The following is a 26,766-nucleotide window of genomic DNA, read 5'->3' on the forward strand; positions in this document are numbered from 1 at the left end:
ACTACCCACCTCTGGCCATGACATGATGTTCTTTACAAGTGTACGTACACTTTTGACCACCACTGTGTGACACAGCGAGAGAACCATGGGTAGTAGAGATGCGCGGTTTACGGACACAACCGCGGAGTCCGCGGATTATCCGCGGATCGGGCGGTTGAAATTAAAAAAAAATTAGATTTAATCCGCGGGTCGGGTCGGGCGGTTGAAATAAAAAAAAAATTAGATTTTAAATAGATTCAGGCGGGTGGCAGTTAAACCAATTGGGAAATATATATACATAGTTAAATGTTGTTACCCACATAGGAAAAACGAGCAGGCACCTGCAGCATATGCCACAACAGAAGAAGAAAAAAAAAAGAGATGGACACTTTTACGGAGCGGAGAAGGGACGCCTCGCCGGGGTCCGGGACCGAGGCCCCTTCCCCCGAGAGGGCCCCACCGGGAGCCGTAGCTGAGGCGATCCGCGAGAAGGGCCCGACGCACGTCCAGGGTCACCACCGCGCCTACCGCGCCCACCGCACCGACACCCCGCCTCGTCCGCCTTCGCCGCGGCCGGCGTCACGCGCAGCAGGTAAGCAGCTTACCTGCCCGCCACCCCCGTGGCCGGGGGCTCGTAACAGGGGTCACTCCGCGCGCTCCGCCCGCGCAGCTTACCTGCCCGCCACCCCTGTTGCCGGGGGCGCGTAACAGGGGTCACTCCGCGCGCAGTGCGCTCACGAAAGGGGTGGGGCTCACCCTGGTTGATATAGACAGCAGGACGGTGGCCATGGAAGTCGGAACCCGCTAAGGAGTGTGTAACAACCCACCTGCCGAATCAACTAGCCCTGAAAATGGATGGCGCTGGAGCGTCGGGCCCATATACCCGGCCGTCGCCGGCAGCGAGATGCGCTTGGAGGTGCGCTCAGCGCGGCTCCCATATGATTGCGCACTGGTGTGCGTCTGGGTCGTGACAGCGTGGCACGCGAATGTCCGCACTGCATTGGATCAGTCTCCTTTCTTTAACAGGCAAAAGCTTTATAACCTCACTAATGCCTTGCATCGTCTATATTAGATATATAACAACGGGCGTGTGCGGTTCTGATTAAATGTTAGATCGGGTGGATGGCGGATGGTTGACGACTTTCTGATGCGGTTGCGGATGAAATAATTGCCTATCCGCGCATCTCTAATGGGTAGAAAATATTTGTGATATAAACGCTGGTCTTCATGTTTCTTTTTGCCACTGAAGTCCAGCTGGTGGCACATGTGTGGACAGCAGAGGGATGGCTTCCTGCACAGGGAAGCTGATGTCTTCAGATAAAGTCCAAAGACAGGTGAGGTCATGTCCTCAGGATATGGGGGCCGTACTTATTTCAAAACAATCTGTGCAGTGTGATTTTAAACCACTCATTCCTCAACACCATAAACAGCTGCTATATATTTGCAAAAAAGAAGAAAGTTTCTCAGTGTGAACATGAAATATCTTGTCTTTGCAGTCTATTCAATTGAATATAAGTTGAAAAGGATTTGTTGTATTCTCTTTTTATTTACCATTTACACAACTTCAATGCTTTTGGGCTTTTGTATTTTCATCTGTGTCATTTAGGTAAGATCTATTCTGTACATTCCCGCAGTGAGACAGAAATACCGATGTCAGACAATAAAAGTGTCCTGGGGAGCGATTTATGATGTTTAGGTTTTTCTGGGCTCTGAACTGGACGGTGGGGGTCACCGTCTCCTGACCTTTCTGTCAACTTTAGAGCTTCCTGTATGAGCTATAAAAGCGCAACATGCCTTAAACTTGTAATACTTTCAATCTGAAGCATTGAGAGCATTTACTCAACAAAACACTCTTCTCAATGAAATCAACTCAAACTGCACCGACGAACAGAATATGACTTAGGATCACGGACTTGGACTATAGCCATAAGCACTCGGCTCATACAAAGGAGGTCAAAGGTCAAAGTCGTGGATCTTCAGTCTGAGGAACTCAAAATGTGACTAACAAATGTTCCTCATGACCAAGCAAACAGGAGGAATTCACTGAACTGCTGAGTCTGCTGGACTGGACCAGGTCTTGACCGTCTGGTGGACGAAGTGGAACAGCTGAAATACTGCAGCTTAGACCGGCACAAGTGAGAACCATGGTTGAAAACCGCTTATGATACCGTGGCTATTGCTAATTATTGACAGTACCGTATTTTCCGGACTAAAAGGCGCACTTAAAATCCTTTCATTTTCTCAAAACTCGACAGTGCGCCTAATGTACGGAATAATTCTGGTTGTGCTTACCGACTTTGAAGCAATTTTATTTGGTACATGGGTGTAATGATAAGTGTGACCAGTAGATGGCAGTCACACATAAGCATACTTGCCAACCCTCCCGAAATTTCCAGGAGACTCCCGAAATTCAGCGCCTCTCCCAAAAACCTCACGGGACAAATATTCTCCCGAAAATCTCCCGATTTTCAGCCGGAGCTGGAGGCCACGCCCCCTCCAGCTCCATGCGGACCTGAGTGAGGACAGCCTTTTTTCACGACGGGAGGACAACAGGGTGACAAGAACTAAATCATCCAGACTAGAGACAAATTGTATTATTATGTTTATCTTACCTAAAAATAAATATATTTATTAATAAAAAATTTAAAAAAATAACTAAATACATTTTCACTATATTTTGCTAAAAACATAAAAATTAATTGTATTTTTATTTGTATTTTTTCCTGACTCCTTATTACATCCAGCCATAGAATTAAAATAAACATATAATTATCATAATTCATTTAAAATGACCATATTTAATTATTGAAATAATTGTTTGTTTATCAACAACTTTAGCATTTTATTCATTACATTTTGAAGCTCTCAGAAGCCAAGTTATGTTATATTCCTTAATATTTATTTATGCAAGTTTGAAGTATCAATTATCTAAACACAGTTTTGTTTGCATATTTTCAGGATATATATATATTAAGGCTGAAACGACGCGTCGACATAGTCGACGTCATCGGTTACGTAAATACGTCGACACCGTTTTTGTGCGTCGGCGCGTCGCATATTTACGTCACACTACTGTCATGGCGGAGCGCAAAGTAGACGATGCGAGCGAGGGGAAAAAAGCACGCCAAAAGTCGTCAAAAGTGTGGGAGTATTTCAATAAACGGCCTAATAATGTTGTTGTATGCACACTGTGTCGAGCGGAAATGTCCTATCATAGCAGCACAACGGCTATGAAGGAACATTTGAAAAGAAAACCCCCGACAGCGTTCTTGCCATCACCATCAACAAGTCAATCGTCCGCGTGCGTATACGTTGTCATCATTACACAAAAACATGAATGTGTCATTTGCATCTGCGTTGTAAATTCATAAACTAAAGCACCGTTTGCTCTGAGAGGCGCGTTTGGCGGGCCTGTTCAGTGTTTACAAAGACGCGCTCCTCTTTAACGCTGTGGAGAGGCGGCGGCGGCGAGCGAGCGGCGAGGCGGGGCGCGCCGGGAGCGACTCCGCAAGAGACAGGGGACGACGAGCGAGCGAGGAAGAGGAGCTGCAAAGCGAGGAAAGAAAGAGAAAAGAGTTGGAAGAGAAAAGACTTTGTGTAAAATTAAAAGATTGTAAACCTGGCAAAGCCGTCTGGCGTTCAGTCTGTCGGTCCTGAAAGAACCCCACGGCACAAGACGTGTCACAAACGCTAACGTTAATTAGTTGTGCAAATACCTTTTACAACATTAACAGTTACATATACTATGTACAAACCAACAATTAACTTTCACTTTAATCATACTATCATTGTTGTGTTATTAAGCAAAATAAGCAATACTTTTACTTTTGTTGAAATGTTTACACTGTACACTTTTTTGTATTGGATGTTTAGCTTTATTTTTGCACATTTTAGCAAATAAGCAATACTTTTACTTTTGTTGAAATGTTTACACTTGTTACAGAATATTTTGTCATGTTGTTGTCAATGTTGACTGAGTGGCCATACTTTTTTTTTTGTAAATAAAAGCCATGCCTTTTGAAAAAACTGGCCTACATTTATTTTTTCCTCTTCATTTTAAATAAAAAAAATAATCGGTAAAAGGAAAAATAATCTATAGATTAATCGAAAAAAAATAATCTATAGATTAACCGATTAATCGAAAAAATAATCTATAGATTAATCGATAGAAAAATAATCGTTAGCTGCAGCCCTAATATATATATATATATATATATATATATATATATATAGTTTTGTTTGCATATTTTCAGGATATATATATATATATATATATATATATATATATATATATATATTAGAGATGCGCGGTTTGCGGGCACAACCGCGGAGTCCGCGGATTATCCGCGGATCGGGCGGATGAAATTTAAAAAAATTAGATTTTATCCGCGGGTCGGGTCGGGTCGGGTTGGGCGATTGAAATAAAAAAAATTAGATTTTAAATAGATTCAGGCGGGTGGCAGTTAAACCAATTGGTAAATATATATACATAGTTAAATGTTGTTACCCACATACGAAAAACGAGCAGGCACCTGCAGCATATGCCACAACAGAAGAAAAAAAAAGAAAAGAGATGGACACTTTTACGGAGCGGAGAAGGGACGCCTCGCCGGGGTCCGGGACCGAGGCCCCTTCCCCCGAGAGGGCCCCACCGGGAGCCGTAGCTGAGGCGATCCGCGAGAAGGGCCCGACGCACGTCCAGGGTCACCACCGCGCCCACCGCACCGACACCCCGCCTCGTCCGCCTTCGCCGCGGCCGGCGTCACGCGCAGCAGGTAAGCAGCTTACCTGCCCGCCACCCCTGTTGCCGGGGGCGCGTAACAGGGGTCACTGGGTGCTTGAGCCCCTGCCCTTTTTTGCCTCGTCTTAAAAAGTGCCTTCTGCCTGTGTGTGTGTGTGTGTTTTTTTTCTTTTTTCTTTAAACAACATGAATAAATTCCTGTCAGGGATGTAAAAAAACCACACAAAAAAACAGCGGTACAAAAACTCCACGTTTTCTTGTAATACCGGGTTGTTTGAGCCTGCCGCTTCCGCCAGAGAAAGAGAGAGAGGGCGAGTGAGTGAGTAAGTGAGAGGAGAGAGAGTCAGTACTGAGGAGACGTGACAGTGGAGCAACTTGAACCTGTGAGTTATGGTCTAGTCGCCGTCCACTTATTCAGCATCTAATATGAGTAATATTTCAGAAAAACGCTGTATTATTCTATTATTCAATGTGTCAGCTTCTGGTTTTGCCGGACGTCGGAGCACCGCGCATCAATTGAGCACGGCACATCAAATCCGCACAGAGCAGAGCGGATCGTGCGGGACAGGAAGTAGTGTACAAAATACAAAATAAAACACCGGGTTAATTTTCAAAATAAAATGCACTGTGTTTACGGCGGATCATATTTCTCTCACAGTAGAGGTTTGAGTTTATAGTGACTTTGCTATTTCTGTGTGGGTTAACAAAATAATAATAATAATGATAATAATAACAATAATAAGAATAATAATAATGATAATGATAATAATAATAATTATTATTAATAATAATAATAATTTCAGCATTCTGGGGATATAAGATGTAGGTTATCTGTTAGGAATATTACCATCTGTATTTAAACTTGATTCATGTTGATTATGCCTGCAGCACAATGCCAAAAAAAAAGAAAGGATACAGAAAAGGAAGGAGAAGGAGCGCCAGGAAGCAGCTAAGGGTAGCAGACCTCTTAATGCATGGCTAAAACCAAGTACTAGCACCAGAATTCAAGAAAGACCACAGACCTCAGAAAGTGTCACACCTGAGATGTTGCACTGTTCAATGTTCAATATTAAAGTGCTTATCTTTAACAATAAATAGCCTAATAATAAACCAGTGTTTTGTTGCTTTTCATGTCTTCCAAGCCTATGATAATGTGAATTAACTCATTATGACAATAATTTGTTGACACAAAAGAAATGGCAATCACTTTTACCTACAAAGGACACACAGCTAAGTAGTTAGCTTCCTATTAGCAAATTTAATTTTACATTAATTTCCATATCGTGTAAAGGACCAAAAAAAATGTCCTGCCCTTTTCTGACTTTGAGCCCCTGCCCCTCTATAATCATGTGCACGTCCCTGGTGCAGGAGAACAAAGGACTTCTTTCATTTAAGGTTTGTGATAAACCATCAAACTCATTCGTTAAAAGGACTCTATAGTAATATAAAGCGAGTTTTTCTGGACATTATCATGCAAGAAAAGTTTATTTTTGGGACCGCGATCACCGCGTAATGATTTTTAAAGGTTGCATTACAAACATTTAACTGTCCCATGTGATCAGCCAGTGCGATTGGAAGTCCATGCTCAATTATTGCCTCCGTAAATAAAACTTCGGCATTTATCACATCCAAAGAATCTGTTTGGGCGACGAAAAACGTTGAAAGTTTTCCACTTGTATCGCTAGCAACGGCAATAGACTTGTGTTTTTTTGTCCCAACGTGGTCTTTTACATCGCTAATTCCTCCGTGTCCCATCGAAAAATCTTGTCTGCACAAGGTGCAATTCGCGTAGTTTTCACCCTTTTTTTTTTTAAATTAATGAAAAACCGTATTTTTTATCACTGCAACCGTAACCCGGAATAGGTTGATGAAAACCGTACGAATTACAGGAAAACCGGAGTAGTTGGCAGGTATGCCTCACTAATGCCTTGCATCGTCTATATTAGATATATAACAACGGGCGGGTGCGGGCGGATGGCGGGCGGGTGCAGGTCTGATCAAATGTTACATCGGGTGGATGGCGGATGGTTGACGACTTTCTGATGCGGTTGCGGATGAAATAATTGCCTATCCGCGCATCTCTAATATATATATATATATATATATATATATATATATATATATATATATATATATATATATATATATATATATATATATCCTGAAAATATGCAAACAAAACTGTGTTTAGATAATTGATACTTCAAACTTGCATAAATAAATATTAAGGAATATAACATAACTTGGCTTCTGAGAGCTTCAAAATGTAATGAATAAAATGCTAAAGTTGTTGATAAACAGTTTTGTTTGCATATTTTCAGGATATATATATATATATATATATATATATATATATACACCGTATTTTCCGCACTATTAGCTGCACCTAAAAACCACAAATTTACTCAAAAGCTGACAGTGCGGCTTATAACCCGGTGCGCTTTATATATGGATTAATATTAAGATTCATTTTCATAAAGTTTCGGTCTCGCAACTACGGTAAACAGACGCCATCTTTTTTTCCCCGTAGAAGAGGAAGTGCTTCTTCTTCTACGCAAGCAACCGCCAAGGTAAGCACCCGCCCCCATAGAACAGGAAGTGCTTCTTCTTCTACTGTAAGCAACCACCCGCCCCCGTAGAAGAAGAAGAAGCGCGGATATTACGTTTCATTTCCTTATTAGTATAAGGACCGCACAATGGCACCTATTAGCAGACATATTATCTGGTGTTTTGTTTCACAATATCATGCAAAACCAACTTTTCTTACCTTCTGGTACCTGCTGATGTGTATTTGAGATCTGCATAAGTCCTGAAAATTTGCATCAACGTCGTGGATAAGTTTCTTCTTGTTATGTGACATTCATCCTCCACTGTTGCCATTTCTAATATAAAGTAGTGTAAAGTTCTTACTTATATCTGTCAGTAAACTCACCATGAAAGCACTAAAACATACCGGTGTAGTGAGTTGACATTATTCACCCAAGGAACTTTAGTTACTAGAGAGTTCCCGGTCACGGGACACATTTCGCGCGTTGTTGTTGTTGCACTAGTGAGCCACGGATGAGGAGATGCTGCTCCGTTATTGATTGAAGTAAAGTGTGAAAGTCATTAAAACAGTTAGCGCCATCTTTTGACACTTCTTACACCCCCGTCCTTGCACGCTACACCAAGGAGAAGATGCTGTCCAAGTGGAGGCACGTAAATAAGACGCATCCTGAAGAGACTGTCAGAAAGATGATGTGTAAAACATTTTGAGCAAAGAAGCACCAGTACATGTTATGTAGACCACAAGGACCTGACTAGACACGCTCATCAGCAATGCGCCTTATAATCCGGTGCGGCCTATGGTCCGGAACATCGGGTAGTTCTTGTTGGATGTGCCTATCCGTGTCACTAAACTGGTTGTCTCCTCTCAGCTCCCTGTGGTTGGTGTTGGCTCCTCACAGAGTTGGGCTGGCTCCTCACAGCAGCACCATCGTTACCGTCCTCCTGGGACATGTTAGATCTGGCTCTTGTGGTCTCTCGTCTTTCCCTCCGTCTCTCACCTCTCCATCTTGTTTTCTCTACGTCTCTCTACTCCAGGGATCGTCAACTCCGTGGTTACGAGAGCCACATTTCCAGTACCTGGGACCTCATTTTCTACATGCCACAAAACCTTTACAGTCCGGTCTGTTTTGTGGTCAGTCAAGAGTTACAGGAGCGCTCGGATGCTTTAACCACTTCCTGCCAACCAGCTAGTCAAAGGTCGTCTACCCTCCAGTGTTTTGAAGGACCTGGTGTGAAAATGTTTGGAACCAAAGCTGAATAGCCCAAATGATGACAAAGAGAGGAGCTAAAATGTAACCTTGAGGAACATCAAGTACCGTATTTTCCGCACCATAAGGCGCCCTGGGTTATAAGCCGCGCCTTCAATGAACGGCATATTTCAAAACTTTGTCCACCTATAAGCCGCCCCGTGTTGTAAGCCGCATCTAACTGCGCTAAAGGAATGTCAAAAAAACAGTCAGATAGGTCAGTCAAACTTTAATAATATATTAAAAACCAGCGTGATGTGGCGCGCGCATGGAGTCGTATATCAACATGGACGGAGCTGCGTGAAAAAAGCCACCCGGCCTCTTCGCGTAAACTTCCCTTAACCACTCGCTCATCTTTTCTTCATCCATCCATCCCTTCGAGTTAGCTGGAAAGGTCTCTTTTGGCAAGGTCTTCCTTTTGAATATCACCATGGGTGGAAGTTTCTGGCCATTAGCATGGCAAGCTAGAACCACAGTGAAGGATGACTTCTCATTCCCTGTGGTGCGAATATTCACCGTACGTGCTCCCGTTGTATCCACAGTGCGGTTCACAGGAATATCAAAAGTCAGTGGAACCTCGTCCATGTTGATAATGTTCTCTGGCCGGATCTTTTTTTCAGCTATCTTGTTTTTACAATATGCACGGAAAGTAGCCAGCTTTTCTTGAAAGTCTTTAGGCAGTTGCTGTGAAATAGTAGTCCGTGTGCGGATGGAGAGATTGCGTCTTTTCATGAACCGGAAACCTGTCGCTTAGTAGGAGCCATTTTGTGGTCTTTACAGATGTAAACACACAAAGGAAATGAAACGTAATATCCGCGCGCTTCTTCTTCTTCTTCTACGCGGGCGGGTGGTTGCTTACAGTAGAAGAAGAAGCGCTTCCTGTTCTATGGGGGCGGGTGCTTACCTTGGCGGTTGCTTGCGTAGAAGAAGAAGCACTTCCTCTTCTACGGGGAAAAAAGATGGCGGCTGTTTACCGTAGTTGCGAGACCGAAACTTTATGAAAATGAATCTTAATATTAATCCATATATAAAGCGCACCGGGTTATAAGCCGCACTGTCAGCTTTTGAGTAAATTTGTGGTTTTTAGGTGCGGCTAATAGTGCGGAAAATACGGTACTACTGACTGCGTCTGAAGTAAACAAGCGACAGCAACACCTTAGTTATACACCCTATTTTCCAGGTATTTAAGCCACACCCACCAAATTAGAGGAGAAATAAATATTTGTACAAATATTAGCCGCACCGGACTATACGCCGCAGATATATACAGTTTTTTTAAATGTTTATTTACATACCTTAATTGTTTCCAATTGTCTGTCACACGGCAGTAAAACGGCTGATCAAACAAAACAGAATTCCTTATCATGGACCCACTAGCTGCGTATGGCGAGACAGGTACAGCATATACATGCATACATAACGGGGCGGTATGGCGTGGTGGGTAGAGCGGCCGTGCCAGAAACCTGAGGGTTGCAGGTTCGCTCCCCGCCTCTTAACATCCAAATCGCTGCTGTTGTGTCCTGAGCCTCAGCCTTCCCGGTAAGGTCTATTCAGGTGTACTGGAGAGGAGGCTACGCCGGATAGTCGAACCTCGGATTCAGGAGGAACAGTGTGGTTTTCGTCCTGGTCGTGGAACTGTGGACCAGCTCTATACTCTGGGCAGGGTCCTTGAGGGTGCATGGGAGTTTGCCCAACCAGTCTACATGTGCTTTGTGGACTTGGAGAAGGCATTCGACCGTGTCCCTCGGGAAGTCCTGTGGGGAGTGCTCAGAGAGTATGGGGTAACGGACTGTCTGATTGTGGCAGTTCGCTCCCTGTATGATCAGTGTCAGAGCTTGGTCCGCATTGCCGGCAGTAAGTCGGACACGTTTCCAGTGAGGGTTGGACTCCGCCAAGGCTGCCCTTTGTCACCCATTCTGTTCATAACCTTTATGGACATAATTTCTAGGCTCAGTCAGGGCGTTGAGGGGATCTGGTTTGGTGGCTGCAGGATTAGGTCTCTGCTATTTGCAGATGATGTGGTCCTGATGGCTTCATCTGGCCAGGATCTTCAGCTCTCGCGGGATCGGTTCCTAGTTGAGTGTGAAGCGACTGGGATGAGAATCAGCACCTCCAAGTCAGAGTCCATGGTTCTCGCCCGGAAAAGGGTGGAGTGCCATCTCCGTGTGGCGGAGGTGACCCTGCCCCAAGTAGAGGAGTTCAAGTACCTCGGAGTCTTGTTCACGAGTGAGGGAAGAGTGGATCGTGAGATCGACAGGCGGATCGGTGCGGCGTCTTCAGTTATGCGGACGCTGTATCGATCCGTTGTGGTGAAGAAGGAGCTGAGCCGGAAGGCAAAGCTCTCGATTTACCGGTCGATCTACGTTCCCATCCTCACCTATGGTCATGAGCTTTGGGTCATGACCGAAAGGACAAGATCACGGGTACAAGCGGCCGAAATGAGTTTCCTCCGCCGGGTGGCGGGGCTCTCCCTTAGAGATAGGGTGAGAAGCTCTGTCATCCGGGGGGAGCTCAAAGTAAAGCCGCTGCTCCTCCACATGGAGAGGAGCCAGATGAGGTGGTTCGGGCATTTGGTCAGGATGCCACCCGAACGCCTCCCTAGGAAGGTGTTTCGGGCACGTCCGACCGGTAGGAGGCCCGGGGAAGACCCAGGACACGCTGAGAAGACTATGTCTCCCGGCTGGCCTGGGAACGCCTCGGGATCCTCCGGGAGGAGCTGGACGAAGTGGCTGGGGAGAGGGAAGTCTGGGCTTCCCTGCTTAAGCTGCTGCCCCCGCGACCCGACCTCGGATAAGCGGAAGAAGATGGATGGATGGATGGATGGATGCCGTTGTGTCCTTGGGCAGGACACTTCACCCTAAGGGCCCCCGGTGCCGCTCACACTGGTGAATGAATGATGAATGAATGATAGGTGGTGGTCGGAGGGGCCGTAGGCGCAAACTGGCAGCCTCGCTTCTGTCAGTCTACCCCAGGGCAGCTGTGGCTATGAATGTAGCTTACCACCACCAGGTGTGAATGAATGATGGGTTCCCACTTCTCTGTAAATGCTTTGAATATCTAATAATAGAAAAGCGCAATATAAAATCTAATCCATTATTATTATTATTATTATACAGGGGCATGATTAGTGGCGGCAGCAGGTGGGGACACTAATCAATAAACAGAAACCAGTGTGTGTGATGACAATAAGAACAAAAAAGCATGCCATGCTTTTCCTAACATTTAAGGAGCCAGCGCACAAAAATACACAGTGTCCGCCCTGAAAGGGGTAGGTTGTGAGTTCAAACCCCGGCTGAGTCATACCAAAGACTATAAAAATGGGAGCCATTACCTCCCTGCTTGGCACTCAGCATCAAGGCTTGGAATTGGGGGTTAAATCACCAAAAATTATTCCCGGGCGCGGCACCGCTGCTGCCCAGAGTACTGATTAATACTGGTACCGATAGGAATATCAATACTGGTATACATCGCTAGTCATGACACAAAAAATACCCACCAAAAATCCATCCCATCCATCCATTTTCTACTGCTTGTCCCAAATACTGTTTTTTAATTCAACATGTTACTATGCCAATGTTTCAGTCAATACAACTTATAGTACCGATAAGAGTACCGATGAATACTGGTACCGATACTGGTATAAATCCCTAATCATGACACACAAAATACCCACCAATAATATTGTGCTTTTTTAATTCAAAATATGTTACTATGCCAATGTTTCAGTCAATACAACTTATTGTACCGATTTATGATAAGAGTACTGATGAATACCAGTATCGATATGAATATCGATATCGGTATACATCCCTAGTCGTGATACAAAAAATACCCACCAAAAATATATTTTTTTCCAATCCAACAAATGTAATAAAGCCTAAGTTTCAGTCAATACAACTTATAGTACCGATTTATTATAGGAGTATCTATGAATACCAATATCGATATCGGTATACATCCCTAGTCATGATACAAAAAATACCCACCAAAAATAGTGTTTTTCCAATCCAACAAATGTAATAAAGCCTACGTTTCAGTCAATACAACTTATAGTACCGATTTATGATAAGAGTACCGATGAATATCGATATTGGTATACATCCCTAGTCATGATACAAAAAATACCCACCAAAAATAGTGTTTATTTTCCAATCCAACAAATGTTATAAAGCCTAAGTTTCAGTCAATACAACTTAAAGTACTGATTTATGATAAGAGTATCTATAAATACCAATATCGATATGAATATCGATATCGGTATACATCCCTAGTCATGATACAAAAAATACCCACCAAAAATAGTGTTTTTCCAATCCAACAAATGTAATAAAGCCTTAGTTTCAGTCAATACAACTTATAGTACCGATTTATGATAAGAGTATCTATGAATACCAATATCGATATCGGTATACATCCCTAGTCGTGATACAAAAAATACCCACCAAAAATATAGTTTTTTCCAATCCAACAAATATAATAAAGCCTAAATTTCAGTCAATACAACTTATAGTACCGATTTATGATAGGAGTATCTATGAATACCAATATCGATATCGGTATACATCCCTAGTCATGATACAAAAAATACCCACCAAAAATATAGTTTTTTCCAATCCAACAAATGTAATAAAGCCAAAGTTTCAGTCAATACAACTTATAGTACCGATTTATGATAGGAGTATCTATGAATACCAATATCGATATCAGTATACATCCCTAGTCGTGATACAAAAAATACCCACCAAAAATAGTGTTTATTTTCCAATCCAACAAATGTAATAAAGCCAAAGTTTCAGTCAATACAACTTATAGTACCGATTTATGATAAGAGTACCGATGAATATCGATATCGGTATACATCCCTAGTCATGATACAAAAAATACCCACCAAAAATAGTGTTTATTTTCCAATCCAACAAATGTTATAAAGCCTAAGTTTCAGTCAATACAACTTAAAGTACTGATTTATGATAAGAGTATCTATAAATACCAATATCGATATGAATATCGATATCGGTATACATCCCTAGTCATGATACAAAAAATACCCACCAAAAATAGTGTTTTTCCAATCCAACAAATGTAATAAAGCCTTAGTTTCAGTCAATACAACTTATAGTACAGATTTATGATAAGAGTACCTATGAATACCAATATCGATATCGGTATACATCCCTAGTCGTGATACAAAAAATACCCACCAAAAATAGTGTTTTTCCAATCCAACAAATGTTATAAAGCCTAAGTTTCAGTCAATACAACTTATAGTACCGATTTATTATAGGAGTATCTATGAATACCAATATCGATATCGGTATACATCCCTAGTCATGATACAAAAAAAAACTCACCAAAAATATAGTTTTTCCAATCCAACAAATGTAATAAAGCCAAAGTTTCAGTCAATACAACTTATAGTACCGATTTATGATAAGAGTACCATCGATGAATACCAGTATCAATATGTATATCGATATCGGTATACATCCCTAGTCAAGACACAAAAAATACCCACCAAAAATAGTGTTTATTTTCCAATCCAACAAATGTTTTAAAGCCTAAGTTTCAGTCAATACAACTTATAGTACCGATTTATTATAGGAGTATCTATGAATACCAATATCGATATCGGTATACATCCCTAGTCGTGATACAAAAAATACCCACCAAAAATAGTGTTTATTTTCCAATCCAACAAATGTTATAAAGCCTAAGTTTCAGTCAATACAACTTATAGTACCGATTTATGATAGGAGTATCTATGAATACCAATATCGATATCGGTATACATCCCTAGTCATGATACAAAAAATACCCACCAAAAATAGTGTTTATTTTCCAATCCAACAAATGTAATAAAGCCAAAGTTTCAGTCAATACAACTTATAGTACCGATTTATGATAGGAGTATCTATGAATACCAATATCGATATCGGTATACATCCCTAGTCGTGATACAAAAAATACCCACCAAAAATAGTGTTTTTCCAATCCAACAAATGTAATAAAGCCAAAGTTTCAGTCAATACAACTTATAGTACCGATTTATGATAGGAGTATCTATGAATACCAATATCGATATCGGTATACATCCCTAGTCGTGATACAAAAAATACCCACCAAAAATAGTGTTTATTTTCCAATCCAACAAATGTAATAAAGCCTAAATTTCAGTCAATACAACTTAGAGTACTAATGTCCATGTTGTGCCTAGAGTTAGGGTTAATATGTCTAACCCCAACCCTGAACTCTAACTCTAACTCTAACTACCAAAGTTGGGGTGAGAGTTGAGGCTCCACACATTTGTTAGGCTAACGTCTTCCCGCCATGGAAGTGTCAGTGACGTAATAAACGTCAAAAGGTGAACACATCAGTTAATGTGTCACTTTAACGGAAAAGCTTCGAGCACTCTTAGTACTCGAGTCCTCAGACGTCCTACTCTTGTCACGTTGCGGGCCGTTAAGTGTCGCCCCGCGGCCGCTCACCTGTCTTAAAGCTCACCTGTCTTGAAGCGGAGGTCGTCATCATCCTCGGAGCCGAACTCCCGAAGGAGCGAGAGGAAGAGAATGCCGAAGGCGTTCTGGATCCCGAACACCGCGCCATTGCACCACATGGCGGCCAGCATGACCAGCCATCCCCAGCCGCCCTCCGGGTGCACGAAGCCGCTCTCCTCCTCCGCCGCCGCCGCGCTGTGCTCGGCCACCGTCACTCTGCTGTCTCCGTTCTTCTGCTTCTCCTCCACCGGGACTCCGAAGGCCACCGCGTCCTCGTCCGCCGTCTCGCTTTGTACTGGCGTCCCCTCAGTCATGGTTTACAATGTTTTTTTTTTTTTTAACAAGAGTTAAAAGTGCGAGTTGAATGTGAAGGTTTAAGTGTTAAAAAGGTGCGAGGAGGAATAATTGTGTATCTATTCGAGTGTCAGGACATTGCTGTTGCAATATTATAAATAGACACCGAGGAGGGCGGGGCCTGAGCAACACTGGCCGCTGATTGGCTGGTGACGTTTACGGTGACGACAAGGCCACCTTCGTGTAGTCAAATGACTGCGGAACACTTTTCAGCGAGACATTTATGTCTTTTTATGCCTTTACAACATGGATGGATGCGTTTAATATCTCTTTTCTACTGAACTTTGTTGTAGAAATCTACTTCCGTTATGTCCCTTACACTCCCTCGTCTGCTTACCGTAATAACCCGTATGTCAGTCAAAAGTGTAGATTCCAACCATCGGAGTCCTTTCTTTAGTTGAAGACTTGCGGTAATTTGAAAAAGGGCACTGCTTCTTTAGTTGTACACTTGCGGTAATTTGAAAAAGGGCACTGCTTCTTTAGTTGAAGACTTGCGGTAATTTGAAAAAGGGCACTGCTTCTTTAGTTGAAGACTTGCGGTAATTTGAAAAAGGGCGCTGCTTCTTTAGTTGTAGACTTGCGGTAATTTGAAAAAGGGCGCTGCTTCTTTAGTTGAAGACTTGCGGTAATTTGAAAAAGGGCGCTGCTTCTTTAGTTGAAGACTTGCGGTAATTTGAAAAAGGGCGCTGCTTCTTTAGTTGAAGATTTGCGGTAATTTGAAAAAGGGCGCTGCTTCTTTAGTAGAAGACTTGCGGTAATTTGAAAAAGGGCACTGCTTCTTTAGTTGAAAACTTGCGGTAATTTGAAAAAGGGCGCTGCTTCTTTAGTTGTAGACTTGCGGTAATTTGAAAAAGGGCGCTGCTTCTTTAGTTGAAGATTTGCGGTAATTTGAAAAAGGGCACTGCTTCTTTAGTTGAAGACTTGCGGTAATTTGAAAAAGGGCGCTGCTTCTTTAGTTGTAGACTTGCGGTAATTTGAAAAAGGGCGCTGCTTCTTTAGTTGAAGACTTGCGGTAATTTGAAAAAGGGCACTGCTTCTTTAGTTGAAGATTTGCGGTAATTTGAAAAAGGGCGCTGCTTCTTTAGTTGTAGACTTGCGGTAATTTGAAAAAGGGCGCTGCTTCTTTAGTTGAAGATTTGCGGTAATTTGAAAAAGGGCGCTGCTTCTTTAGTTGTAGACTTGCGGTAATTTGAAAAAGGGCGCTGCTTCTTTAGTTGAAGATTTGCGGTAATTTGAAAAAGGGCGCTGCTTCTTTAGTTGTAGACTTGCGGTAATTTGAAAAAGGGCTCTGCTTCTTTAGTTGTAGACTTGCGGTAATTTGGAAAAGGGCACTGCTTCTTTAGTTGAAGACTTGCGGTAATTTGAAAAATGGCGCTGCTTCTTTAGTTGTAGACTTGCGGTAATTTGAAAAAGGGCGCTGCTTCTTTAGTTGAAGACTTGCGGTAATTTGAAAAAGGGCGCTGCTTCTTTAGTTGTAGACTTGCGGTAATTTGAAAAAGGGCGCTGCTTCTTTAGTTGAAGACTTGCGGTAATTTGAAAAAGGGCGCTGCTTCTTTAGTTGAAGACTTGCGGTAATTTGAAAAAGGGCGCTGCTTCTTTAGTTGAAGACTTGCGGTAATTTGAAAAAGGGCGCTGCTTCTTTAGTTGAAGATTTGCGGTAATTTGAAAAACGGCGCTGCTTCTTTAGTTGTAGACTTGCGGTAATTTGAAAAAGGGCACTGCTTCTTTAGTTGTAGACTTGCGGTAATTTGAAAAAGGGCGCTGCTTCTTTAGTTGTAGACTTGCGGTAATTTGAAAAAAGGCGCTGCTTCTTTAGTTGAAGATTTGCGGTAATTTGAAAAAGGGCGCTGCTTCTTTAGTTGTAGACTTGCGGTAATTTGAAATGAGGGCGCTGCTTCTTTAGTTGTAGACTTGCGGTAATTTGAAAAAGGGCACTGCTTCTTTAGTTGAAGACTTGCGGTAATTTGAAAAAAGGCGCTGCTTCTTTAGTTGAAGACTTGCGGTAATTTGAAAAAGGGCACTGCTTCTTTAGTTGAAGATTTGCGGTAATTTGAAAAAGGGCACTGCTTCTTTAGTTGAAGACTTGCGGTAATTTGAAAAAGGGCACTGCTTCTTTAGTTGAAGATTTGCGGTAATTTGAAAAAGGGCGCTGCTTCTTTAGTTGAAGACTTGCGGTAATTTGAAAAAGGGCACTGCTTCTTTAGTTGAAGATTTGCGGTAATTTGAAAAAGGGCGCTGCTTCTTTAGTTGTAGACTTGCGGTAATTTGAAAAAGGGCGCTGCTTCTTTAGTTGAAGATTTGCGGTAATTTGAAAAAGGGCGCTGCTTCTTTAGTAGAAGACTTGCGGTAATTTGAAAAAGGGCACTGCTTCTTTAGTTGAAGATTTGCGGTAATTTGAAAAAAGGCGCTGCTTCTTTAGTAGAAGACTTGCGGTAATTTGAAAAAGGGCACTGCTTCTTTAGTTGAAGACTTGCGGTAATTTGAAAAAGGGCGCTGCTTCTTTAGTTGTAGACTTGCGGTAATTTGAAATTAGGCCGCTGCTTCTTTAGTTGAAGATTTGCGGTAATTTGAAAAAGGGCACTGCTTCTTTAGTTGAAGACTTGCGGTAATTTGAAAAAGGGCGCTGCTTCTTTAGTTGTAGACTTGCGGTAATTTGAAATGAGGGCGCTGCTTCTTTAGTTGTAGACTTGCGGTAATTTGAAAAAGGGCGCTGCTTCTTTAGTTGAAGACTTGCGGTAATTTGAAAAAGGGCGCTGCTTCTTTAGTTGAAGACTTGCGGTAATTTGAAAAAGGGCGCTGCTTCTTTAGTTGAAGATTTGCGGTAATTTGAAAAAGGGCACTGCTTCTTTAGTAGAAGACTTGCGGTAATTTGAAAAAGGGCGCTGCTTCTTTAGTTGTAGACTTGCGGTAATTTGAAAAAGGGCACTGCTTCTTTAGTTGAAGACTTGCGGTAATTTGAAAAAGGGCGCTGCTTCTTTAGTTGTAGACTTGCGGTAATTTGAAATGAGGGCGCTGCTTCTTTAGTTGTAGACTTGCGGTAATTTGAAAAAGGGCGCTGCTTCTTTAGTTGAAGACTTGCGGTAATTTGAAAAAGGGCGCTGCTTCTTTAGTTGAAGACTTGCGGTAATTTGAAAAAGGGCGCTGCTTCTTTAGTTGAAGATTTGCGGTAATTTGAAAAAGGGCACTGCTTCTTTAGTAGAAGACTTGCGGTAATTTGAAAAAGGGCGCTGCTTCTTTAGTTGTAGACTTGCGGTAATTTGAAAAAGGGCGCTGCTTCTTTAGTTGTAGACTTGCGGTAATTTGAAAAAGGGCGCTGCTTCTTTAGTTGAAGACTTGCGGTAATTTGAAAAAGGGTGCTGCTTCTTTAGTTGTAGACTTGCGGTAATTTGAAAAAGGGCGCTGCTTCTTTAGTTGTAGACTTGCGGTAATTTGAAAAAGGGCACTGCTTCTTTAGTTGAAGACTTGCGGTAATTTGAAATGAGGGCGCTGCTTCTTTAGTTGTAGACTTGCGGTAATTTGAAATGAGGGCGCTGCTTCTTTAGTTGTAGACTTGCGGTAATTTGAAATGAGGGCACTGCTTCTTTAGTTGTAGACTTGTGGTAATTTGAAATGAGGGCGCTGCTTCTTTAGTTGTAGACTTGCGGTAATTTGAAAAAGGGCGCTGCTTCTTTAGTTGAAGACTTGCGGTAATTTGAAAAAGGGTGCTGCTTCTTTAGTTGTAGACTTGCGGTAATTTGAAAAAGGGCGCTGCTTCTTTAGTTGAAGACTTGCGCTAATTTGAAAAAGGGCGCTGCTTCTTTAGTTGTAGACTTGCGGTAATTTGAAAAAGGGCGCTGCTTCTTTAGTTGTAGACTTGCGGTAATTTGAAAAAGGGCACTGCTTCTTTAGTTGTAGACTTGCGGTAATTTGAAATGAGGGCGCTGCTTCTTTAGTTGTAGACTTGCGGTAATTTGAAAAAGGGCGCTGCTTCTTTAGTTGAAGACTTGCGGTAATTTGAAAAAGGGCGCTGCTTCTTTAGTTGAAGATTTGCGGTAATTTGAAAAAGGGCACTGCTTCTTTAGTAGAAGACTTGCGGTAATTTGAAAAAGGGCGCTGCTTCTTTAGTTGTAGACTTGCGGTACTTTGAAAAAGGGCGCTGCTTCTTTAGTTGTAGACTTGCGGTAATTTGAAAAAGGGCGCTGCTTCTTTAGTTGTAGACTTGCGGTAATTTGAAAAAAGGGCGCTGCTTCTTTAGTTGAAGACTTGCGGTAATTTGAAAAAGGGCGCTGCTTCTTTAGTTGTAGACTTGCGGTAATTTGAAAAAGGGCGCTGCTTCTTTAGTTGAAGACTTGCGGTAATTTGAAAAAGGGCGCTGCTTCTTTAGTTGTAGACTTGCGGTAATTTGAAAAAGGGCGCTGCTTCTTTAGTTGTAGACTTGCGGTAATTTGAAAAAGGGCGCTGCTTCTTTAGTTGAAGATTTGCGGTAATTTGAAAAAGGGCTTGTGGTTCTTGAGTTTTATTTCTGCACACTTCTATAAATTATATTTTTATCAACTGACAAAATAAAACACTATTTGAAAAAAATGTATATTTTTAAACACACATTTTGCTTACAAATTCTTATTCAATGAAATGAATTCCATTTATTTTTGAATTTATTAAAAACATAATTTAATTGTATTTAATTCAACTGTGTTAAGGAAAATGTAGAACAAACTTAAGGCCCGCCACGTCAATTTATACGGCCCGCAAAAGCCTGGAAATAATATGAGTCAATGAAGTACTTTATCTTTTGCTAAATGTATTACTTCTTTGCATTTTGACCATAAAAACCCACATGTATTGCATATCTTTTCACCTTTAATATTATCTAATAATGCAACAAATACAGGTAAAAGCCAGTAAATTAGAATATTTTGAAAAACTTGATTTATTTCAGTAATTGCATTCAAAAGGTGTAACTTGTACATTATATTTATTCATTGCACACAGACTGATGCATTCAAATGTTTATTTCATTTAATTTTGATGATTTGAAGTGGCAACAAATGAAAATCCAAAATTCCGTGTGTCACAAAATTAGAATATTACTTAAGGCTAATACAAAAAAGGGATTTTTAGAAATGTTGGCCAACTGAAAAGTATGAAAATGAAAAATATGAGCATGTACAATACTCAATACTTGGTTGGAGCTCCTTTTGCCTCAATTACTGCGTTAATGCGGCGTGGCATGGAGTCGATGAGTTTCTGGCACTGCTCAGGTGTTATGAGAGCCCAGGTTGCTCTGATAGTGGCCTTCAACTCTTCTGCGTTTTTGGGTCTGGCATTCTGCATCTTCCTTTTCACAATACCCCACAGATTTTCTATGGGGCTAAGGTCAGGGGAGTTGGCGGGCCAATTTAGAACAGAAATACCATGGTCCGTAAACCAGGCACGGGTAGATTTTGCGCTGTGTGCAGGCGCCAAGTCCTGTTGGAACTTGAAATCTCCATCTCCATAGAGCAGGTCAGCAGCAGGAAGCATGAAGTGCTCTAAAACTCGCTGGTAGACTGCTGCGTTGACCCTGGATCTCAGGAAACAGAGTGGACCGACACCAGCTGGACTGCTGCGGAGTGGTCCAAAGTCATGTTTTCTGACGAAAGCAAATTTTGCATTTCCTTTGGAAATCGAGGTCCCAGAGTCTGGAGGAAGACAGGAGAGGCACAGGATCCACGTTGCCTGAAGTCTAGTGTAAAGTTTCCACCATCAGTGATGGTTTGGGGTGCCATGTCATCTGCTGGTGTCGGTCCACTCTGTTTCCTGAGATCCAGGGTCAACGCAGCCGTCTACCAGCAAGTTTTAGAGCACTTCATGCTTCCTGCTGCTGACCTGCTCTATGGAGATGGAGATTTCAAGTTCCAACAGGACTTGGCGCCTGCACACAGCGCAAAATCTACCCGTGCCTGGTTTACGGACCATGGTATTTCTGTTCTAAATTGGCCCGCCAACTCCCCTGACCTTAGCCCCATAGAAAATCTGTGGGGTATTGTGAAAAGGAAGATGCAGAATGCCAGACCCAAAAACGCAGAAGAGTTGAAGGCCACTATCAGAGCAACCTGGGCTCTCATAACACCTGAGCAGTGCCAGAAACTCATGGACTCCATGCCACGCCGCATTAACGCAGTAATTGAGGCAAGAGGAGCTCCAACCAAGTATTGAGTATTGTACATGCTCATATTTTTCATTTTCATACTTTTCAGTTGGCCAACATTTCTAAAAATCCCTTTTTTGTATTAGCCTTAAGTAATATTCTAATTTTGTGACACACGGAATTTTGGATTTTCATTTGTTGCCACTTCAAATCATCAAAATTAAATGAAATAAACATTTGAATGCATCAGTCTGTGTGCAATGAATAAATATAATGTACAAGTTACACCTTTTGAATGCAATTACTGAAATAAATCAAGTTTTTCAAAATATTCTAATTTACTGGCTTTTACCTGTATACCATCATAAATTACCACAACTTGTTTGTTGGTACTTATTTCCAACGCAAGTTAACCATCAAAATGTATCATGTAAAAATGACAATAGATTCCACGGTAAAAAAACAACATTTGACAGCTCGGTTGGCAACATTTTACTGTGTAAAAAAAAAGATATATTTTTCCCATTTACAGTAAAGGCAACAACCGTAGATTTTACGGTAAAAAAAAACCTGTCAGCTCAGTGATTGTGGAACATTTTCAATTTTCAGTGATGCACCGTAAAAACAATTATGGATTTTGCGGTAAAACATTGTCGTCTCAGTCGCCACAATTGTTCTGTGACAACAATTTATTTCTATTTACAGTAGAAACAACAAACGTGGATTTTACGGTTTAAAAAATTGCATCCCAGTTGCCACAATTGTAACGTAAAAACACTGATGCCACTTTTCCATTGACGTGAATACACTAAAAAAATCTGTAATTTGATGGAAATAATTTCTATTTACAGTGTAGAGAATAAAACTGCAAATATAATGTTGTAATATCAAATGTTTCTAGATCTATTATTCACGGTTCCAAGAGGCTCTCTGAGGGCATCCGGAACTGCCGTGGAACTGGAAGTCCAGCAAAATCTGACATTTTTGGTCCAGAGTTCTCCTAAATTGCAGGAAGTTAAGAAGAATTTCAGAATAAAAGCATGAAACATGAGCCACGGGAAAGAAGGCGAGGAGTCTCCCTGCGCAGGAAACAAGAATTGGGACTTTTTGAGATGAAAGGCGGCGCTAGAAGTTCAGCTGCGTTGACTTGGTGGACACACTTGTTCAAAACTTGGCCTTCAAATATGCTCAATACATGTTTTCCTACACACAAATTCTTCCCAAGATCAGCATGAAAATGCACGTAGAGAAGAAAACGATGTCAACAAATTGCCGTAGGTTGACAAATGTTTTATCGACACTAAAATAAATCAAAAAAAGTTTCATTTTTGGATTTAACGGAGTAAAACAATTACGCTATCATGACATTCTGAGTTAAAATATGGACTCACATTGTACATTTTCATTTCCAAAGCTAACACCTGCATCAGATTAGTACGCAGTTAAAAAAAAGGAGTGTTCACACCGAGCTGTTGCGCCAGGTGGATTGACATGAATCATGAGCGGTATCAAAACAACTTCAACAAATATGTCTTGAAAGCAGAAAATAGCAAAGCAAATGAAGAGCAAACGGGCGGAAACTGGAGTCGCCGTCTGTGACTGGACTGTAAGAAACCGCCTAAAGGAAATTAGATTCAGGATTTAGATTCAGAAAAGCTCAACAAAAGTCCTCAATTTACACCTCGACCTAATAAAAGACGGTTCCGATGGGCTAAGAAAAAGCAATGGTGGACTATGAATGACATTCAGTGGTGAATCAGCGTTAGTTAAAGCAAGCTGATGATTGCTTAGGTGCCATTCTAATGACATTTATGAAGACGACTGCCTGAAGAAAAAAATGCACACATTTCCACAGTCATTGATACGGAGCCCCAACTATTTAGTGGCCTTGTGGTTCGAGTGGCCGCCCTGAGATGGGTAGGTTGTGAGTTCAAACCCCGGCCGAGTAATACCAAAGACTATAATAATGGGATCCATTACCTCCCTGCTTGGCACTCAGCATCAAGGCTTGGAATTGGGGGTTAAATCACCAAAAATGATTCCCGGGCACGGCCACCGCTGCTGCTCACTGCTCCCCTCACCTCCCAGGAGGTGATCAAGGGTAATGGGTCAAATGCAGATGATAATTTCACACCTAGTGTGTGTGTGTGTGTGACAATCATTGGTACTTTAACTAAGAAAAAATTATTTAAAAAAAAAAATTTTTAGGCATGTATCTCATGCACACGAAAAACTTTTTATAAAGTTATATAAAAAAAAATATATATAATTTTTTTTGTATTTTTTTTTTTATATATAACTTTATAAAAACTGTTTTTAAATAATTTTCCCTTTAGTTTAAGTACCAATGATTGTCACACACACACTAGAAACTATCTCGTGCGCATGAGAAACTTTTTATAGTTATAAAAAAAATTATAATTTTTTTTGTATTTTTTTTGACATGTATCTCGTGCGCACGAGAAACTTTTTATAGTTATAAAAAAAAATTATAATTTTTTTTGTACTTTTTTTTTTAGACATGCGCACGAGAAACTTTTTATAAAGTTATAAAAAAAAATTTTTTTGTATTTTTTTTTTAGACATGTATCTCGTGCGCACGAGAAACTTTTTATAGTTATAAAAAAAATATATAATTTTTTTTGTACTTTTTTTTTAGACATGCGCACGAGAAACTTTTTATAAAGTTATAAAAAAAAATAAAAAATTATAATTTTTTTTTGTATTTTTTTTTTAGACATGTATCTCGAGAAAGTTTCTGTGCGCACGAAATACATGTCTAAAAAAAAAATACAAAAAAATATACATTTTTTTATAACTTTATAAAAAGTTTCTCGTGCGCACGAGATACATGTATAAAAAAATATGTTTTTATAATTTTCCCTTTAGTTTAAGTACCAATGATAGTCACACACACACTAGAAACTATCTCGTGCGCACGAGAAACTTTTTATAGTTATAAAAAAAGTTATAATTTTTTTTGTATTTTTTTTTTAGACATGTATCTCGTGCGCACGAGAAACTTTTTATAGTTATAAAAAAAATTATAATTTTTTTTTGTACTTTTTTTTTAGACATGCGCACGAGAAACTTTTTATAAAGTTATAAAAAAAAATAAAAAGTTCTAATTTTTTTTTGTATTTTTTTTTTTGACATGTATCTCGAGAAAGTTTCTCGTGCGCACGAAATACATGTCTAAAAAAAAAATACAAAAAAATATACATTTTTTTATAACTTTATAAAAAGTTTCTCGTGCGCACGAGATACATGTATAAAAAAAAAATTGTTTTTATAATTTTCCCTTTAGTTTAAGTACCAATGATAGTCACACACACACTAGAAACTATCTCGTGTGCACGAGAAACTTTTTAGTTATAAAAAAAAATTATAATTTTTTTTGTATTTTTTTTTAGACATGTATCTCGTGCGCACGAGAAACTTTTTATAGTTATAAAAAAAATTATAATTTTTTTTTTGTACTTTTTTTTAGACATGCGCACGAGAAACTTTTTATAAAGTTATAAAAAAAAATAAAAAATAATAATTTTTTTTTGTATTTTTTTTTTTTTGACATGTATCTCGAGAAAGTTTCTCGTGCGCACGAGAAACTTTTTATAGTTATAAAAAGAAATTACAATTTTTTTTGTATTTTTTTTTAGACATGTATCTCGTGCGCACAAGAAACTTTCTTGTGCGCACGAAATACATGTCTAAAAAAAAAAATACAAAAAAATATAATTTTTTTTATAACTTTATAAAAAGTTTCTCGTACGCACGAGATACATGTCTAAAAAAAAAATTGTTTTTATAATTTTCCCTTTAGTTTAAGTACCAATGATAGTCACACACACACTAGAAACTATCTCGTGCGCACGAGAAACTTTTTATAGTTATAAAAAAAATTATAATTTTTGTTGTATTTTTTTTTAGACATGTATCTCGTGCGCACGAGAAACTTTTTTATAAAGTTATAAAAAAAATAAAAATTATAATTTTTTTTGGTATTTTTTTTTAGACATGTATCTCGTGCGCACAAGAAAGTTTATTGTGCGCACGAAATACATGTCTAAAAAAAAAATACAAAAAAATACAATTGTTTTTATAACTTTATAAAAAGTTTCTCGTGCGCGCAAGATACATGTATAAAAAAAAAATTGTTTTTATAATTTTCCCTTTAGTTTAAGTACCAATGATAGTCACACACACACTAGAAACTATCATTGGTACTTAAACTAAAGGGAAAATTATAAAAACAATTTTTTTTTTATACATGTATCTTGCGCGCACGAGAAACTTTTTATAAAGTTATAAAAACAATTGTATTTTTTTGTATTTTTTTTTTAGACATGTATTTCGTGCGCACAATAAACTTTCTTGTGCGCACGAGATACATGTCTAAAAAAAAATACCAAAAAAAATTATAATTTTTATTTTTTTTATAACTTTATAAAAAAGTTTCTCGTGCGCACGAGATACATGTCTAAAAAAAAATACAACAAAAATTATAATTTTTTTTATAACTATAAAAAGTTTCTCGTGCGCACGAGAAACTTTTTATAGTTATAAAAAAAATTATAATTTTTGTTGAATTTTTTTTTAGACATGTATCTCGTGCGCACAAGAAAGTTTCTTGTGCGCACGAAATGCATGTCTAAAAAAAAAAATACAAAAAAATATAATTTTTTTTATACTTTTATAAAAAGTTTCTCGTGCGCACGAGATACATGTATAAAAAAATTTTTTTTTTATAATTTTCCCTTTAGTTTAAGTACCAATGATAGTCACACACACACTAGAAACTATCTCGTGCGCACGAGAAACTTTTTATAGTTATAAAAAAAATTATAATTTTTTTTTTTTTTTTAGACATGTATCTCGTGCGCACGAGAACGTTTTTATAAAGTTGTAAAAAAAAAAATTTAAATTTTTTTTTGTATTTTTTTTAGACATGTATCTTGTGCGCACGAGAAAGTTTTTATAAAGTTGTAAAAAAAAAATAATAATTTGTTTTGTATTTTTTTTTAGACATGTCTAAAAAAAAATACAAAAAAAAATATTTTTTTTTATAACTTTATAAAAACTTTCTCGTGCGCACGAGATACATGTCTAAAAAAAAATATACATATATATAATTTTTTTTATAACTTTATAAAAAGTTTTTTGTGCGCACGAGATACATTTCAAAAAAAAAATTGTTTTTATAATTTTCCCTTTAGTTTAAGTACCAATGATAGTCACACACACACTAGAAACTATCATTGGTACTTAAACTAAAGGGAAAATTATAAAAACAGA

The 26,766-nt window shown here is 39.6% G+C and overlaps 1 protein-coding gene across 1 annotated transcript in view; it reads right to left on the minus strand.

The window, feature by feature from the left end:
* Positions 1-15,426, minus strand: part of slc16a10 (solute carrier family 16 member 10) — a 109,989-nt gene extending 94,563 nt beyond the window's left edge. Inside the window, exon 1 of the mRNA XM_061924431.2 lies at positions 15,016-15,426. Within this exon, the coding sequence (XP_061780415.1) occupies positions 15,016-15,322 (307 nt within the window). The 5' untranslated portion in view covers positions 15,323-15,426. The remainder of the gene's footprint in view (positions 1-15,015) is intronic.
* Positions 15,427-26,766: the final 11,340 nt, after the last annotated feature.

Source organism: Nerophis lumbriciformis, linkage group LG29, assembly GCF_033978685.3.
Source record: "Nerophis lumbriciformis linkage group LG29, RoL_Nlum_v2.1, whole genome shotgun sequence".
NCBI classification, from domain to species: Eukaryota; Metazoa; Chordata; class Actinopteri; order Syngnathiformes; family Syngnathidae; genus Nerophis; species Nerophis lumbriciformis.